General features: G+C 30.8%; 1 protein-coding gene and 1 long non-coding RNA gene across 2 annotated transcripts; both read right to left on the reverse strand.

Moving 5' to 3' along the window:
* Window positions 1-322: 322 nt before the first annotated feature.
* LOC111375912 lies at window positions 323-802 on the reverse strand. The gene is made up of 2 exons (XR_002699379.1): window positions 683-802; window positions 323-565 (listed from the first exon to the last, which is right to left on the reverse strand). It is a non-coding gene; the product is annotated as an uncharacterized LOC111375912 (long non-coding RNA).
* A 782-nt stretch (window positions 803-1,584) lies between these two features.
* LOC111375932 (protein MICRORCHIDIA 4-like) lies at window positions 1,585-6,239 on the reverse strand. The gene is made up of 13 exons (XM_022998856.1): window positions 5,685-6,239; window positions 4,752-4,835; window positions 4,640-4,674; window positions 4,474-4,552; window positions 3,980-4,072; window positions 3,813-3,897; window positions 3,579-3,654; window positions 3,228-3,361; window positions 2,867-3,056; window positions 2,482-2,576; window positions 2,303-2,366; window positions 1,945-2,055; window positions 1,585-1,827 (listed from the first exon to the last, which is right to left on the reverse strand). The coding sequence occupies exons 1-13, from the start codon at window positions 6,163-6,165 to the stop codon at window positions 1,759-1,761; spliced, it is 1,596 nt and encodes a 531-aa protein (XP_022854624.1). The 5' UTR covers window positions 6,166-6,239; the 3' UTR covers window positions 1,585-1,758.
* Between the last annotated feature and the right edge of the window lie 11,015 nt (window positions 6,240-17,254).

A 17,254-nucleotide genomic window follows, 5' to 3' on the forward strand; every position in this document is an offset into this window, starting at 1 on the left:
TCAATCTTAATCCCTTTATACAGCAAGAGCCAAAATTAATGTCACATCGAATAAAGTCATGTCATTTGGCCTAGTCGCTATCGTTTTCATTTTCCAGCAAAAAATCAAAATAAAAAATATACACAAGGATGGGCAGCAATGTCATTTCACCATTCTACTCCCGAACAAGTACAATTTTCTTGGATGTACATGGTAGAAATATACGGGCATTCCATGCGGGATCTCATGTAATAAAAATGACCATAAAAATACTGATCCCACCCCATTGTTAGATGTCTGTAGAATATTACCCTGTACACCCATCAAGACCCAAACAAGCATATGTCGAGAGTCTCTTTCTAGAATTTTCCATATAGAAGTACAATGAAGCTATGTTAGTTTTGTTTTCTCCGACTACACGAAATTAATGTAACCAATGATTTAATAATATATACGGAAGAAAAAATCAAAGCGTTTGTTTAAGTTATTAAGAAAAGCATTGCTGTTGAATTTCAAACTAAACTCTTCCTCTATTCTCTAGCATCTTGATTTTATGGAGTAACCCTTCAATGGTTTCGGAAGCTTCCTGCAACAACAAGAAATTATTCCATTACTTTTGAAAAGATAGTCAAAATTGAGAATCTGAAGAACAAAGTAACGATAAATAGTAAACGAAGAATGATAAAAGTAAAACCATCCCGACCTTTATTCTTTTCCTCAAACACACTTCCTCCTGATCTCGCCTGCTTCTTTCTTCCGCGAAGGTACTAACAAAAACTTCAAATTTTTCCAATTTTTCCTGCGTATCTTGAAGCTGTTGCAAGAAGTGGCATGGCATGCCATTATTAAACAGCATTAATGAGGGTGCTTGGCGGTGGCTCCTCCGTGCCGGTGGTGTTCGTCGGCGGCAAACTTGTTGGTGCTATGGATAGGGTAATGGCGTCACATATTAATGGCACTTTGGTTCCACTGCTCAAAGAAGCTGGAGCCCTCTGGCTTTAATGGCCATTTTTTTAACTATCAGGAGGAAAAAATGCAGCAGAAGGGGTTTGGTTCATTTTTAGTTTCTTGATATCAAGCCCTCTATTTTAGAACATCTCTTCTTTTTGGCTAACTCTTTCTTGGGAGTTCTGGAGTAGTTACTCGATTGGTGTTCTTAAAAAATTTCTAATTTGAGTACTGATGCAACTCTGAGCAATCCTTCGTACAGAGAATGAAGTAAAAAGTTTGACATTTATGTTTTGTTTTCTTCTCATCAATCTTAATCTTTTTATACAGCAAGAGCCAAAATTAATGTCACATCGAATAAAGTCATGTCATTTGGCCTAGTCGCTATCGTTTTCATTTTCCAGCAAAAAATCAAAATAAAAAATATACACAAGGATGGGCAGCAATGTCATTTCACCATTCTACTCCCGAACAAGTACAATTTTCTTTGATGTACATGGTAGAAATATACGGGCATTCTACAGGGCACTCACATAAGGGTTGGCCTCATGCGGGATCTCATGTAATAAAAATGGCCATAAAAATACTGATCCCACCCCATTGTTAGATGTCTGTAGAATATTACCCTGTACACCCATCAAGACCCAAACAAGCATATGTCGAGAATCTCTTTCTAGAATTTTCCATATAGAAGTACAATGAAGCTATGTTAGTTTTGTTTTCTCCGACTACACGAAATTAATGTAACCAATGATTTAATAATATATGCGGAAGAAAAAATCAAAGCGTTTGTTTAAGTTATTAAGAAAAGCATTGCTGTTGAATTTCAAACTAAACTCTTCCTCTATTCTCTAGCATCTTGATTTTATGGAGTAACCCTTCAATGGTTTCGGAAGCTTCCTGCAACAACAAGAAATTATTCCATTACTTTTGAAAAGATAGTCAAAATTGAGAATCTGAAGAACAAAGTAACGATAAATAGTAAACGAAGAATGATAAAAGTAAAACCATCCCGACCTTTATTCTTTTCCTCAAACACACTTCCTCCTGATCTCGCCTGCTTCTTTCTTCCGCGAAGGTACTAACAAAAACTTCAAATTTTTCCAATTTTTCCTGCGTATCTTGAAGCTGTTGCAAGAAGTGGCATGGCATGCCATTATTAAACATTAATGAATCAGTTTCCCAATTGAACTTATTGAGTCTGTTTGATTAGATGAATAAGTTACATCGACTCCACTTCATGAAATTAGAAATTATATTTAAGGTAGTTTTTTTGGTTCTGCAACCATTTCAACTGATCCAAAATCCCAACACTTTCATATCTGAGATAAGCAGACAAAAAAATTCAAAACTGAAGACGCCAAGTAGTGCTTACTTGATTTTGAAGTAATACATTTCTGTCCCGTTCAAACACCAAATTTTGCAGGACTTCCTCTAAACTGCATGCAGAGAATTGGAAAAGAAAAGGCAAAAGTCACAATTCAGCAATAAAAGAATATGATCAAATTTATTACAAACAAGTCCCATGTTATAAACGAGAATTAAATTAACCACCTATTCCGCAAGGAATTATTTTCTTCTGCCAAACCAAGTACCATCTCTGTTGTGGAAGGATAAGCCGCATATGCATCTCTGCTAACCTTTTCAGTCTGTTTATGATGGGGAAAAAACTCATCATTAAACCAGGAAAAAGGTGTTAACACTTCAATTTTATAAACCATGTTCGTCATGAACTCTCTAAACCAGCTACTTTAGAACAATGAATCTCCATGAGTCAGTGCTTTACAAAAATTAAGATAGTTTGAACGCAGCTTAAAGCATGCACGACAGAGCAAAGAAAAATGTTTTCGGATGAATGGCATGAAATAACTGAAGGGGAAAAGGTGATAAATTGTTCTGCAAATCAAGCTGCAAAAAAGCCAAGCACTATGTAATTTACCTTCACACTCAAGTTTTGAGCAGTTTGATCTGATACAGGTTCTACTTGAGGGCTCCCACTAATTGAAGATGTATTGCTATGATTTTTAGCTTGTGCCTCAGACTGAGTTGCTCCCACATTTTCAGTGGCATCAATAGGTGATCTATGATGGCTACTGTTAGTCAATTGCAGTGCGGATGCATCAGTGGTGCTAGTGGTACATAGGGGTGTACCTAAGCGTATACACCCTTCTCACATGGGGTGTGTAATCCACTTGAATAAAAAACATTTACTCGGGTGGACCCTACACCCCATGTGAGAGCAGTGTACACCTTAGGTACACCTCATTATATACCACTAGATTAATTTTTAACGTCTATACACTACCTGTTGAAGGAGATCTTCTTCACTTCCATATGGAGACCACTGCAGAATGGTTCTAAGATTTCTATCCCAATCAACTGAGGAAAAGCGTACCATCTTGTTCCAGGTGTCACCTCTTTTCTCATAATCAATCTATTTATTAGAGTGAAAAAATTAGGCGTCCGAAATATTTGCATGCATATGTACACGTAGACAAGCTTCAAGTACAACATTAGTAAAATTAGCATATAATAAAGATAATGCAACATCCATTCCACTCACCATTCACCAGTGTACTCCATCTACTAATGATAATATGAATTTATTCATTAAAGCCGTAACTTTAACACATGAATCATAGATCACATACCATGGGGACCACAATATCTTCCTTTCCGGTTTCCATCAAGAAAGTGTAGGACAGCAATCCGATACTCTGTTTTGCACTACAGGCAAATAAAATGAAATAATCTAATCAGTCCCATACTGTGAAACTTGGAAGAGTTCAGTTCAGATGACACGATGAGATGATTGAATAGCATCAATGGCAGTGGCAGCTAAAAAAGCCGTAAATACAAAACTGATTTAATGATAAAGCAACTACCTTCTTCCATCTGTCCCCTGACAACGTGAGAATACAATGACATCTGCCCCAAGCCTCATAGTACTAGTCTTGAAACCATTACCATCTGGTGAAAATTTTAAAATTAATAAAAACCAAAAATAACCAGAATTTGATACATATGATTTCTATATAATGTAATAGCTCACATTGACCAATGGTGTTGGGAATTTTGCTTTTCTCAGAATACCCTAGAGACATGCACTTCCGCATTTTATCAGGATTCATGCCACCACCATTATCTGTAATCAGCAATTGTAAATATTAAATGAGTAAAGATGCACAGTCGCCAGCAGCAACTGAAATTTTTATTATCTGTAAGATGATAAATAACATTTTGAAATTTTCAAAAAGCTTCCATGTTTTTAATTGGTTTAAAGACATTATTGATATAAGTTCAATAAAATTAGAATCTATACATTGAAAATATAATACTACTTATTCCAGTACTTGAAAATTTTCACCATCCCCTTCTCATGAGACTTACGCTCAATGGTAGAAAGGAATACTAAAGTGTAAAAAAATACCAAAATTTTTGTTGGCATTTTTATGAGGGGAAAGACTTAAAACCTCCCAACCCCTAAAAAATTAAAAGGAAAAAGAATTGAACAGAAAGAAAAAATGGAAGGGAAAGAGCTAATACCTTCTATCAACAACATTTTACTATTGTCCTTCCTATTGTTGAGCACATCCACGTGGACATTGGTTGCTCCATTGTTAACCTGACAATCAATTAGTTGTTATGTGGTCGGCAAACAAAAACATTAAAGAGAAAAATGCATTTAGCTCCCAATGCAATTAGTCAGTACCTCATCTAAGGCATTATCTAGAAGCTCAGCAAAAGCTGGAACACAGAAATCATGGTCAGAAAAGATGAGTTCAAATATAGCTAAAACCTCACAGGCTCAAATGAAGGTTTACCTCCCAAAGCCCACTTATGGCTAGTTGCATTTGAATGTAAGAATTTCGGATGAATCCTGACATGATCCATGCTATCAGATAATCCTGACAGGGCGAATTGAGAACATAAATAATAAGCAGGGAGACTATCAGATAATCACATCCATTTAACGTGCAAAGCAAGTCATTCTTGTGGTTTCTTTTAAAAGCTTAAGATAATCTAACTCAATTCTAATTTAGCAATTTCTCATTACGCATCTCAAGAACAATGCAGTTAAGTTTTATGATAATAGTAGTGACCACTTAAGGACTTAAAAAACACAGGAATAATCCCTCGTCAAACTGTTATGATTTCTTATTTTCATTTACAAGGAAAACAAAAATGCAGTCTTATAGATTACAATTAAATAATGCATAAAAATTTAATTTTCAAACCAGTTCAGCATCTCTGACTTGAAGGAGTCAAAACAAATTAACAATATGCTCAGTTAGATCCTTCACAATCACAATATCATGTTAATTTTGGTCTATACTCTCCCAGGTAACATATTTCTCTAGGACAGCATAACTCTAAAGCTCTCATTGAATAGTTTGATCAACCATTAGATGCTTCTTCCGTTTATTTGACATATTTTTACTCTTTAAGATCTCATTGAACAATTTGTAATCCAACCCAATTTTTTCTCATTTCATCCTCTTTATAGCCTGTCTCACTTCTGTGTCCTAACTACAGTTGAGTTTGACAAATCCCCAGAATCATGGGAGTTTATCGTCCTCGTGACCAAGCTATCAATTGACATAAATATCAAAATTTTAGTTCATACAATCAAATCCCGATTTCCATGCACTAAAAACAAGAAATAAACCAAAACACGCTATATAACAATATACAAATTAACGCTAGAAGATATTAAAAAAGAAAACAATTCAAGGAAAAGCGGAACCATTAATTACCTGTTCTTGAACTTGAATCGTCGTCATTCTTGCGCTCGTAATCCCCTGCTTTCCAGAACTGCTTACAACTGCGAACCGCAGGAGGACTAACTGCTTGATTATTAAAACCATTACACGAATTCTCAAAACTTTCCTGTTTCACTTTAGTCGGTACTTTGGACAATCCCGCAAAAGAATTATTGTTATTCTCAATGGTCGAGGTTGTAGTTATTTCCTTTTGAATGGCCAAGCGTTCTTCGGGTGTAAGCGGGTCGAGAAAACCGACAGGCAGTACAGCTGTTTCAATCCTCTGCTTCTTCCTCAGGTTCCCTTCAATATCCCAACCGTCCAAATCGGAGTCATCAGAATCAAAACTATCACAATTGCTGCTGCTGCTGCTACTGCTTAAAGAAATTACGCTAGGCTGAGATGGTAATTTCTTGTTTTCCGCCGCCTCTTTGGATGAATTTTCCATGTTTTCTTCTTTGATATTTTGACTCATTAGAAACGTAAAACTAGGGTTTCTGAGAGAGATTTTGAGTTCTTTTGGAATTCTAAGGGTAGAGATGGCGCGAGTTGCGGTTCTGTCAGTTTTTATAGAATTCTTAAAATCTTAACCGTTTCTTATGTGGGGAACACGAAAAGGTCATAGAATAAAACAAAAAATTAATCATTATTATAAAAGTGAAAAAAAGAGAAATGCAATAAATTTGTTTTTGTGTTATTAAGAATTAATTTTTTTTATTTATAGGACAGAATTATGGGTACAACAATAACTATTTTTAAGGCTGCAGAGTCATTCACCTCTACACCCTAATAAACTTTTATTTTACAACACCTTCCATTGAATAACATATTACAAAATATATGCCTCGTTAAAATCTTGTTTAATAAAAATCTAATGGGAAAAAATCAAAATGAAGGAAAAATAGTATAGTTATTTTGGAGTACTAAAAAATAAATGTTGTCTAATTAAAACTTTGTTAGGAAAATTCAGTGGGACAAAACCTAAGTGAAGAAAAAAGAGTACGGCTACTCTCCCTGATGTTGATCACTGAAAATCTTTAAATCGACGCATTCCAATCTTATGAACTAATTTCTTGAATGTAGATATAGGCAGTGCTTTTGTGAATAAATCGATCATATTGTTACTTGAGCGAATTTGTTGGATATCGATGTCCCCATTCTTTTGAAACTCATGTGTATGAAAGAATTTTGGAGAAATATACCTCGTTCTGTCACATTTGATATAACCTCCTCTAAGTTGTGCATATAAGCTACATTGTCTTCATACAAATTGTTGGACTATCCTTTGTTGAAATTAATTCGCATGATACTTGGATATAATGAGTTATGTTTCTCAATCATACGCATTCTCGAGCTACTTCATAGATTGCAATAATTTCAAAATGATTTGAAGATATTCTGTTGATGATTGTTTCACAGATCTCCATGATATAATTGTACCTCCACGTGTAAACACATAACTTGTTTGTTATTTAGCTTTATGTGGGTTGGATAGATAACATGCATCTGCATATTTCATTAAAGCAGATCCCGACTTTTGAGAATAAAATAATCTCAAATCAATGATACCCTTTAAGTAACGAAAAATATGTTTAACATCATTCCAATATTTTTGAGTTGGTGTAGAGCTATATCTTACAAAAAAAGTTATGTCGGGTCAAGTGCAATTTGCAAGATAAGTTAATACTCCAATTGCACTAAGATACGGTACTTTAGGACCGAAAACATTTTCTTCATCTTCAAGTGGACGAAATAGATCTTTTTTCATATTAAGTCATCGAACAACCATAGGTGATGTCAATGGATATGCATTATCTATATAAAAAAGTTTTAAAACTTTTTTGTATACGTAGATTGGTGAACAAATAATCCATATGTGAAATGTTCAATTTGCAATTCGAGACAAAATTTGATTTTTCCTAAATCATTCATCTCAAATTCATTTTTCAAATAATCAACAATTTTGTTGAGCTCTTCAAGAGTTCCAATTAAATTTAAATCATCAACATAAATTGCCACAATTGCAAATCCACTATTTGTTTTCTTTATGAAAACACATGGATAGATATCGTCATTTTTATAACCCTTATTCAACAAATATTCGCTAAGGCGATTATACCACATGCGTCTTAATTGTTTTAATCCATATAATAATCTTTACAATTTAATTGAGAACGTGATTCTCAGGCATATATCATTTGTTCCTGGCGCCTTAAGTCCTTCGGGGACTTTCATATATATATATATATATATATGTCACTATCAAGTGAACCATATAAATATGTAGTTACTACATCCGTAAAGCGTATATCAAGTTTTTGTGACACGGTCAAATTAATTAAAAATCTAAAAGTAATGGTGTCCATTAAGGGAGAATATGTTTCCTCGTAATCAATTTCTGGTCTTTGTGAGAAATCTTGAGCTACTAGTCGGACTTTGTACCTTGTAATTTCATTATTTTCATTCATCTTTCGTACAAAAATCTATTTGTATCCAACAGAGATTATATTTTCAGGTGTTCGAACTATGAGTCTCGACACTTTTCGTTTCTCCAAATAATTCAATTCCCCCTGTATCGCTTCTTTCCATTTTAACCAATCATTTCTATTTGGACAATCTTTAACCGGCTGTGGTTCAGGATTCTCATTTTGTATAATATCAAGAGCCACATTAAAGGCAAAAATATTATCTATAACAACATTATTTCGTTCTCATAATTTTGAGATAATAAATAATTTATTGAAATCTCATTATTTTCGGACACTTGTGATTCTTCAGGAACCGTATTTTCAATATCTGATTGATCAATCTTTTCTAATGTGATTTTTTCAGAAACTTTTGGTTGGTTTTTCTCATGTACCTTTCTTTTTCGAGGTACAGAATCTTTTGAACCAATTGGTATACCACAATTCCGGCGTATTTGAGATTCATTTGCTATAACAGATTGTCCTACAGGGACATCAATTTTTGCTAGAATATTTTTTGCCGGAACATACGATTTTGTCACTTTTCTTGTATCAACAAATAAATCAGGTAATTGATTTGCAACTCTTTGCAAATGAATGATTTTTTCAACATCTTGCTCACATTGATTGCCATGGGAATCAAAATGAGATAGAGTTGTTTCATTCCAAGTAATTTTACCTCATTTTTCAGGATGAGATTTTTCCCTCCCAAAGTTGGGAAAGTCATTTCATCAAAATGACAATCTGCAAAACGTGCAGTAAATAAGTCACTCGTTAAATGCTCAAGATACGTAATAATTGATGGTGAATCAAAACCCACATAAATCCTAGGTCTTCGTTGGGGATCCATTTTAGTATGTTGTGGGGGGTGAAATAGGGACTTGGACAGCACAACCAAAGACCCATTGGTGAGAAATATCATGTTCATAACCAAATGCCAGTTGCAAATGTGGATATTGATAATAGACAGTTGGTCTAATACGAACCAATGATGCAGCATGTAATATGGTATGATCCCAAACAGAAGCTGGGAGTTTTGTTTTTATAAGTAATAATCTAGCAATAAGCTGTAGACGTTTAATAAACGACTCTGCCAAACCATTTTGTGTATGGGCATACAACCATCTAGTAAAAGAATCAATCAATACCATAAAATAACAAAATGGTCCACATAGTGGGTGTATTGGCCAACATATAATTCCATGAATTCTTTCCAAAAAAGTTAGAGATTCAATATTGACCTTTGCAGTTGAAGGTCTAATGACTAATTTGCCATGTGAACAAGCTACACATGGATAATTATTAGGTAAAAGAATCTTCTGGTTCTTTAAAAGATGACCGTGTAAATTATTTATTATTCGACGCATCTCATAGCTCCGGATGTTCAAGTTGATCATGCCAATATATAAAACTTTTTGGGTTAATGAACTTCTGGTTCGTGACATTATTCGATTTAACCATTTTTATAAATGTATAATACATACTAGATGGGAGTGCATAGAATTTTTCTTTTATCTGTTTTTGACCAGATATAAAAGAAGTTATGCAGAGATATTCGACATTATTTTCTTACGTCATTTAAATATGATATCCATTGCAACGGATATCTTTAAAACTAAGCAAATTTCTTCTAGACTTGCTCGATTAAAGTGTATCGCCAATATATAATTTAGTATTATTTGGTAAAATAATACAAGTTCTTCCGGAGCCTTCAACGATATTTGATGCACCTGATATTGTAATGACATTATTTTCTTTCAATGTTAAGTTCAAGAAATATTTGTTGTCTTGAAAAATAGTATGTGGAGTTACATTATCAATCAAGCAAGTATCTTGACAATTCATCATGAATATATCAATATAACAAAATAGATATATTTTAAAAAAACTTGAATTTAAATTCAAAAAGATAACATAATAAATACTTGTGAAATTAACGATGCATAATAAAGTTCAATTTTTTTTTGCGAAAAGTAAAAACATATTTCAAACTAAAATTTTAAAATAAAAGGAAATACTAGAAACATAAAAAAAAAAAAAAAATTAATCTATATCTTCCATCACACCACCCCCAATCAAATTATCAATATTTTCATTTGGATCAGCAAAGAAGTCGAAGACATCCAAATAAGTTACATCAATTGGACCATCATAGTCAGCAAAATTTGTCTCAACTTTCCCCTTTCCCTTGATTGATTTTTGGTAAAGATCCACAAGATGTTTTGCTGTATGACAGATACGTGTCCAATGCCCTTTCATTTTACATCTAAAGCAATTTTCTTTTTGTACCTTTTTAAATATGCTGCTTTCGTTTGCTTTGTGTCTTTGGAAATTGTTGTCTTATTGTTGATTATTTCGTCCATGATTTATTTTACGTGCACATCCACGCCCACGTTCATGCTCTTGTCCTTGTCTTGATATTTCAATTGTTTCAGGCAATGCAGTACCATTTGCTTCAGGCAATGATACAAAACCAGTTGGACGTAATCCATGATTTTTCATCAGCAGTTCATTACTTTGTTCAGCAATAAGTAGGCAAGATATAAGTTCTGAGTACTTTTTGAAACCACACTCGCGATATTGCTGCTGCAAGAGCAAATTCAAGGCGTGAAAGGTGGAAAAAGTTTTCTCCAACATATTTTCACTAGTGATTTTTTTCTCTACGCAATGTTAATTTTGAATATATTCTGAACAATTTAAAATTGTACTCACTAACAGTTTTAAAATCTTGCAAACGAAGGTGCATCCACTCATAGCGGGCTTTGGGAAATACTATAGTTTTTTGATGATCAAATCTTTCAGTTAATTTTTTCCAAAGAACCTATGAATCTTTCTCAGTAAGATATTCAATTTTCAATCCATCGTGAAGATAATGACGAAGGAATATAAGTGCTTTTGCATGATCCTGTAGGGATTCTTTGTTTCCTTCTTTTATTATCTCTCACAAACCTTTTAAGACAAGATGGATGTCAGCGTCAAGTACCCGTGATAGATAGTTTTTGCCAGAGACGTCAAGTGCAACAAACTCAAGTTTTGTAATGTTTGTCATTTGATTAACTACAAAATAAAGCGAGAGAAAATATAATTAGTTTCGAAAAATATGATTAGACATCACATAATAGTTAATCATGACATAAGTTATGTGTTTTCATTCAGGGATAACACTAAAATAATATGTTTTTTGAAACATATGCTATTTTAGGAGCACATTGTACTTTATTATTACTTTTTCAGGATTGAAAATTATAATTTATACTTTTCAGGAGCAAGTAATGTTTTTCAAGAATATTAATTATAATATTGTGCTACTTCAAAAGTATTAACAGACTATACATAATAGATAGATTTTAAATTAATATGCTTCTAGAATATTGATTATAATGTTGTGCTACTTCAGGAGCAACAACATGATAAATTGTTAAGTTAAAGTTTATATAAGAATATCTAAAATATTTAATTACCATATAGACATAGTATGAATTTACATACAAGAATTAATTACAAAAAATGTATAAGAAAAGAAAAAATCTTCCAAACGTGCACGTGAAAAGAATAATTAATTACAATACAAACATGATATGATGTAAAAATTGATTACCAAATAGATAATATATGAATTTATATTTTAAAATCGATTACCAAACATGTATTAGGAAAAAAGAATCTCCATACATAAAAGTTAACAAAATTGGTTAAATCTTTTGTTAACATGCAAAAGATAAGTAAATTTCACATATCAAGAAATTAAAGATATAATTAATATGTAATAGATTCAAAAGACAGAATTAATACTAAGGGCTTGTTTGAACCACATTATTTCAAAAAAACACATTCTTAAACAGTGATTTGATATCAATTCAATCACACATTTTTCAATAAAATAATATTACACGCAAATCAAAAACTTTTACTTATTTTTTAACTACATATTTTTTATCAATACACTATTCAAAAATGCATTATTACCAAAATAATGTGGTTCAAACACCCCCTAAACAATATGTGAAAAAATGATCGTGTATGAATAAAAAAATGAATTAATATGTGTTCAGATTACACATACAAACGTGAATTATAATTAATATGTATGCCGAGGAAAAGTAGAAAAGAAGAAGGAACATCGTTATGATGTATATGTATCTTGAAATAGTTCACATGCTATCAAATTAATTTTGGTACGCGTGATAAATATTCATGCCCATAAAAATTATTACATTCACTAAACTTTAAAAAATTAAGCTATCGTGCTAATAACGTGTTATTAAAGTGAAGAAAAAAGAAGAGAATAGAGAGAAATCAATAGATTTATGTGTGTTTTTTTAAGAACCAAAACCTTGTATTTATAGAGCAGAATTAGAGATACAACAGTAATTATTTCAGGGGCTACATGGGTGTAATTGTCATTTGCCTCTAAACCCTAAAAAACTTTCCTTTTACTCAACACTCTCAACATGTTTTCAATAAATATTTATTAATTTTTCTTTTTTATCTAAACGTTATTTGGTAAGGATTAAAATTCAAATTTTAATTAAAATAAAAACAACTAATTTTAACCATACATTTCATGAGACACACATATTTCATCGAATTTTAATATATTTTTTATAGATCAACGAGTCATATATTTAAACATTATTTAAATATTTTGAAAAGTAGAGTATTAAATTTTTTAATTTAATAAGAATTTGTTCAGTCTCATTGTTTGTAATAATAGATTTTGTAATGGTAATTTTTGTGAAAATTCTGTGATTAAAAATATAAAGAAAATTTTGAGTTCATGTGTACAATTAATTTATTAGAAGGATGTGCAATTGAAAATGAATTTTTAAAGATTGAGGTTCAAATAGAGTCAAAATGTAATCATTATAAAGTAATAACAGAGTATGAATTTGACTCTTCAAATTATTTAAAAAATTAAAATAAAATTTTTTGGAGCTTATTTTTAATCATTAATTATCTGATTATATATTATCTTATATTTAGAGAGTGTGTATTCTAAAGGACTATGAAAATCTCATGTAAGGAAAAAAAATTAATATATGCCAAGTAAGGAAAGTAAAAAAGGAATAAAAGATGATAAATATTATTGATTTGTATATAATAATATAAATTTAAGTAACTAAAGATTAACATTATTTCTAAAATATAAAACCACATTTTAAAATGCCATTATGCGTATTAATCATGTAAATATAAGTTACACAAAAAATGCTACTTGTACAAGTGAATTTTGCAGATTGATTTATAAGTGTTGAGTTGGCAATATTTAACAGGTTGATGGGGGGGGGGGGGAATTGACAGCAACCTATTAAAAATGGCTAGCTCAACGCCTGTAAACCAATCTGTTAAATATATTTGTACAAGTAGCATATTTTAAGTTATGCTATATTAAAGTTAAAACTTAACAATATGAGACAAAATCATAGATACCCCCTCAACTATCTGGCATTGTTAGAGACAGCCCGTCACATTTAAAAAATTACAATAAACCATGTTTCAACTTTTAAATAACATATTTTTATCATTGGCCATTTTTGAGACCAACTAATGTCATAAACCGGTTAAATCTTATGAATATAATTTGTCCAATGCATAAAAAAATAATAATATTTGAAATACCCCAATAAAAAAAATACAATTATGCTAATTATACATCACAATTTATAGATTTATTTACCAACAAATGATGTAGCGAAATTTGATTAAATCAAAATCTCACTAACCAAATAAAGAAAACCCTAATTTCTTGTTGCCACCTCATCTTTTTGTAGAATAATCTGTAAGTAGTGATATGCAACAAGCATTTTCCAAAAAAATAAACCAGCAATAGGCATTTATAATAATATTATGTCAATAATTATTGAATGGTTATATTCACATTACACACACACATTTGAGTGCTTCATATTTTAATTGTATTAAAATTCATTAATCCTTTTTCACTTCACATGCATCAACATATCATTAATTAGCCATCTTAACCCTAATGACCGGTCTAGTCCAAAGAATTATGTTAGCATGCTTAAAAATGAGAAACAAATGTATACTAATAATTTTTTACTTGTTTCTTTTTTGCTTTACTTAAAAATAAAACAGCAAAAAACGATTTTATTATTACTATTATTATTATTATTTTTTTTTTTTTTTGGACAAAGTCTAGTTGAGATTTAATTTGGAGGAGTCATATTACAAAGCCTAGAATTAGACATCTTTGGCCAAACTTCAATAGTGAAGAAGATGATAAGTAGTAATAATTTAATCTTTTATAAAAAAATTTATTACATTTTTTTTTTTTTTTGGTTAATGGCCATTGGATACCTGTTATTATTAGTCAAGAGTGAAGGAATCGAGTGTGCAATTTAGAATTAGCAGGAGTTTTCTCCAATTTGATTATATAAAAAACTAATGAAATCATAAAATTTTTCTCCAATTTTGAATTCAAATTAGTATTTCACGAATTTAACGATTTGTTACTCATTTATTAATCTTAAAGTACAATGTTACGATGCATATGATCATGAATACATGATGTAGATCGAACAATAGTTGTCACTAATGATATCGATGCATTATACGTGGCCCGACAAAAATGATTCCAAATTCACTTGAAATTTGAGTACGAATTTTCTACTAATAGAGAATGACTTCGTCCACATTTGACAAAGGAAGCATTGCGAAACAAATAATTCAAGTGAAAACTTTAAGAACACAAATCTAAAGTCTATTAAAGAATGAAAAATAAACTCAAGAAATTTTATTTATTCAAAAACTGCCTAAAAACGAAGAATTAACCATTTATTTATAAGGGTTTACATGAAAACTTAGGGTCCGTTTGATTGTAAAGATGAAATTTGGGTGAAAAGAAAACGAATTGAAGGGAATTGAATTGTCTAAAATTTGTTTTAGTGGGAATTTCCAATTAATATTATTTGATTGGTATAATTTTTCACATAGAAAATGTTAAAATAAAAGTGTTTTTTAGTGTTTGTTTAGCTTTGTTTATCATAAAAATTGTTAATTTAAGAGATATTCACATCTACAATTGTTCTTAGAATTTGTTTCTATTAAAAAAAGAGAGAGAAAAAAGATCCAAAAATCATCTATATTTTGGTGTTTATTTGACTTTATTTTATATAAAAATATCAATTTAAAAGATATTTTCTTTTACAATTGTTCCTAAAATTTGTTCCCATTGTCAAAAAAAAAAAAAAAAAAGGAAAAAAGGGGTGAGAATTGATTTTCCATCAAAACAAGGAAAATGACTCATGTGTGAACAAAAGATGGAAATGGAAAATAAATGTAATTAAATACCAAAAAAGTTGGAAAATGGAATTCATTCATGGAATTCAAGGGATATCAAACAAGCTCTTAATTTAAAAGCACTAAAATTGAAAAGAATTCGAAATAAACTAAATGACAAAAATAGTACTAAAACTTATAATACAATTTTCGAGTCCTATACGAACTCAGATGACTAAAGTCCATTATACTTCACAATAAGGGAAATTAATCTCACCGAAAATATAGGTGCCCTAACTCCTTCACATGAGTATACTAGCCCCATAGTGATAATTGAACATTAAGGGTTTGTTTGTCGTATATTTCTTTAGAATAGAGTTTGTGAAAGTGATTATTGTATTTTATTTTTATTTTTATTATTATTTTTTAAAAATGTGTGGTTAAAAGTATGAAAAAGTTATGGTTTCATGTGTAATTTCCCCCCTTTTTTTGAAAAGTGCGATTGAAAATGTTTTTTTTTTTTTAAATAAGTTTTAAAGAATGTGTATCAAACAAGGACTAAGAAAATGTTAAATCATATTATTATGTGGGATAGGGACAGCCTCTGAAAAAGGAAATTGACAAGCTTCTAAGTGGTATATATAGCTAATATCGTTTATATTTATAAACGATATCGTTTATATAGCTAAAATCGTTTATGCAAGCTATAAGAATTTATAGTTTCTTGAATGTTAACTTGATGACATTATATGTACCTACAAATTTACGTTTATGAAATGATATGTTATGAAAGTCAATACATATGTGTCAAGTAATACGACTCTAAACTTCGACCACTATAGTACTAGCTATTAAAATATTATGAAGGACATTTATTATAATATGTTGCCGATCAAATTATGAAATATGCAGATGGAAAAATAGACTACACATAGTTCATGCACGAAAAATATGACTCCATTATTGGTACATAAGCATTAAGATTGAAGAAGAAGAAGAAGAAGAAGAATCATTTCATATATCGTGAACATGTATATGTGCAGAAATTGGGTATAGACTATGGCCCATCGCGGGGGATGTATGTAGAATTTCTTGTGGTTCGATAAATGAAAAAGTGCTCTACCTTGCGTGAATATTTGAATATTGTTACGATCAGCGATGACCAATTATACACACGATCAATATTATAATATACATATATCACACACGACAAAGCATTACATAGAGAAAATGTAAATAGTTATGATCAATTTATTTATGCCGCTAGGATGTAGTAATTATTGAGATTAAGCCATTGTTTGACAGAAATTAAAATTCAAATATTAAGCTAAATTAAAATCAAATATTAATATTGTTTACACAATTTATGAAATCACAACTTTTCAACCATATATTTCATTAAGTTTGATCAAAATTTACTAAAAATCTAATTTTAATTACTACCAAATAGAGACTAGACACACCCTGTTTGACCCACACTCTTTCCAAAAAATACATTATTCAATAGTGATTTAATATCATTTCAACCATATATTCTTCAATAAAATAAATATTACACGTAAATTCAAAATTTATTCTTATTTTTTAATCATACATTTTTATCAATACACTATTCAAAAATACATTCTTTATGAAAATAATGTGGCTCAAACAAAGGCTTAGTGTATATCTTAACTCCTTAGTGAGTCTAAAAGATATAAGAAGAAAAAGAAAAAGAGGAAAAAATAGAAAAAAATATACGTTATGTTATTCATGCATCTATAAACACACATTCACGATATTCCATTCGCATATTAATATACTCATCCCCCCCATAAAATTAAATTACATCAATATTAAATTCCAATGGTAAAAGAAATA

Source organism: Olea europaea, unplaced genomic scaffold (genome assembly GCF_002742605.1).
Source record: "Olea europaea var. sylvestris unplaced genomic scaffold, O_europaea_v1 scaffold1431, whole genome shotgun sequence".
NCBI classification, from domain to species: domain Eukaryota; kingdom Viridiplantae; phylum Streptophyta; class Magnoliopsida; order Lamiales; family Oleaceae; genus Olea; species Olea europaea.

What these genes read in the sequence shown, in the direction of transcription:
- LOC111375932 (XM_022998856.1), bottom strand. Translation starts at nt 6,165, where the DNA reads ATGAGTCAAAATATCAAAGAAGAAAACATGGAAAATTCATCCAAAGAG. An exon ending in CCATAAGTGGGCTTTGGGAG is followed by an intron (nt 4,675 to 4,751) that starts GTAAACCTTCAT and finishes TCTGTGTTCCAG; the next exon opens with CTTTTGCTGAGCTTCTAGAT. An exon ending in GTTTGAGGAAAAGAATAAAG is followed by an intron (nt 1,828 to 1,944) that starts GTCGGGATGGTT and finishes TTGTTGTTGCAG; the next exon opens with GAAGCTTCCGAAACCATTGA.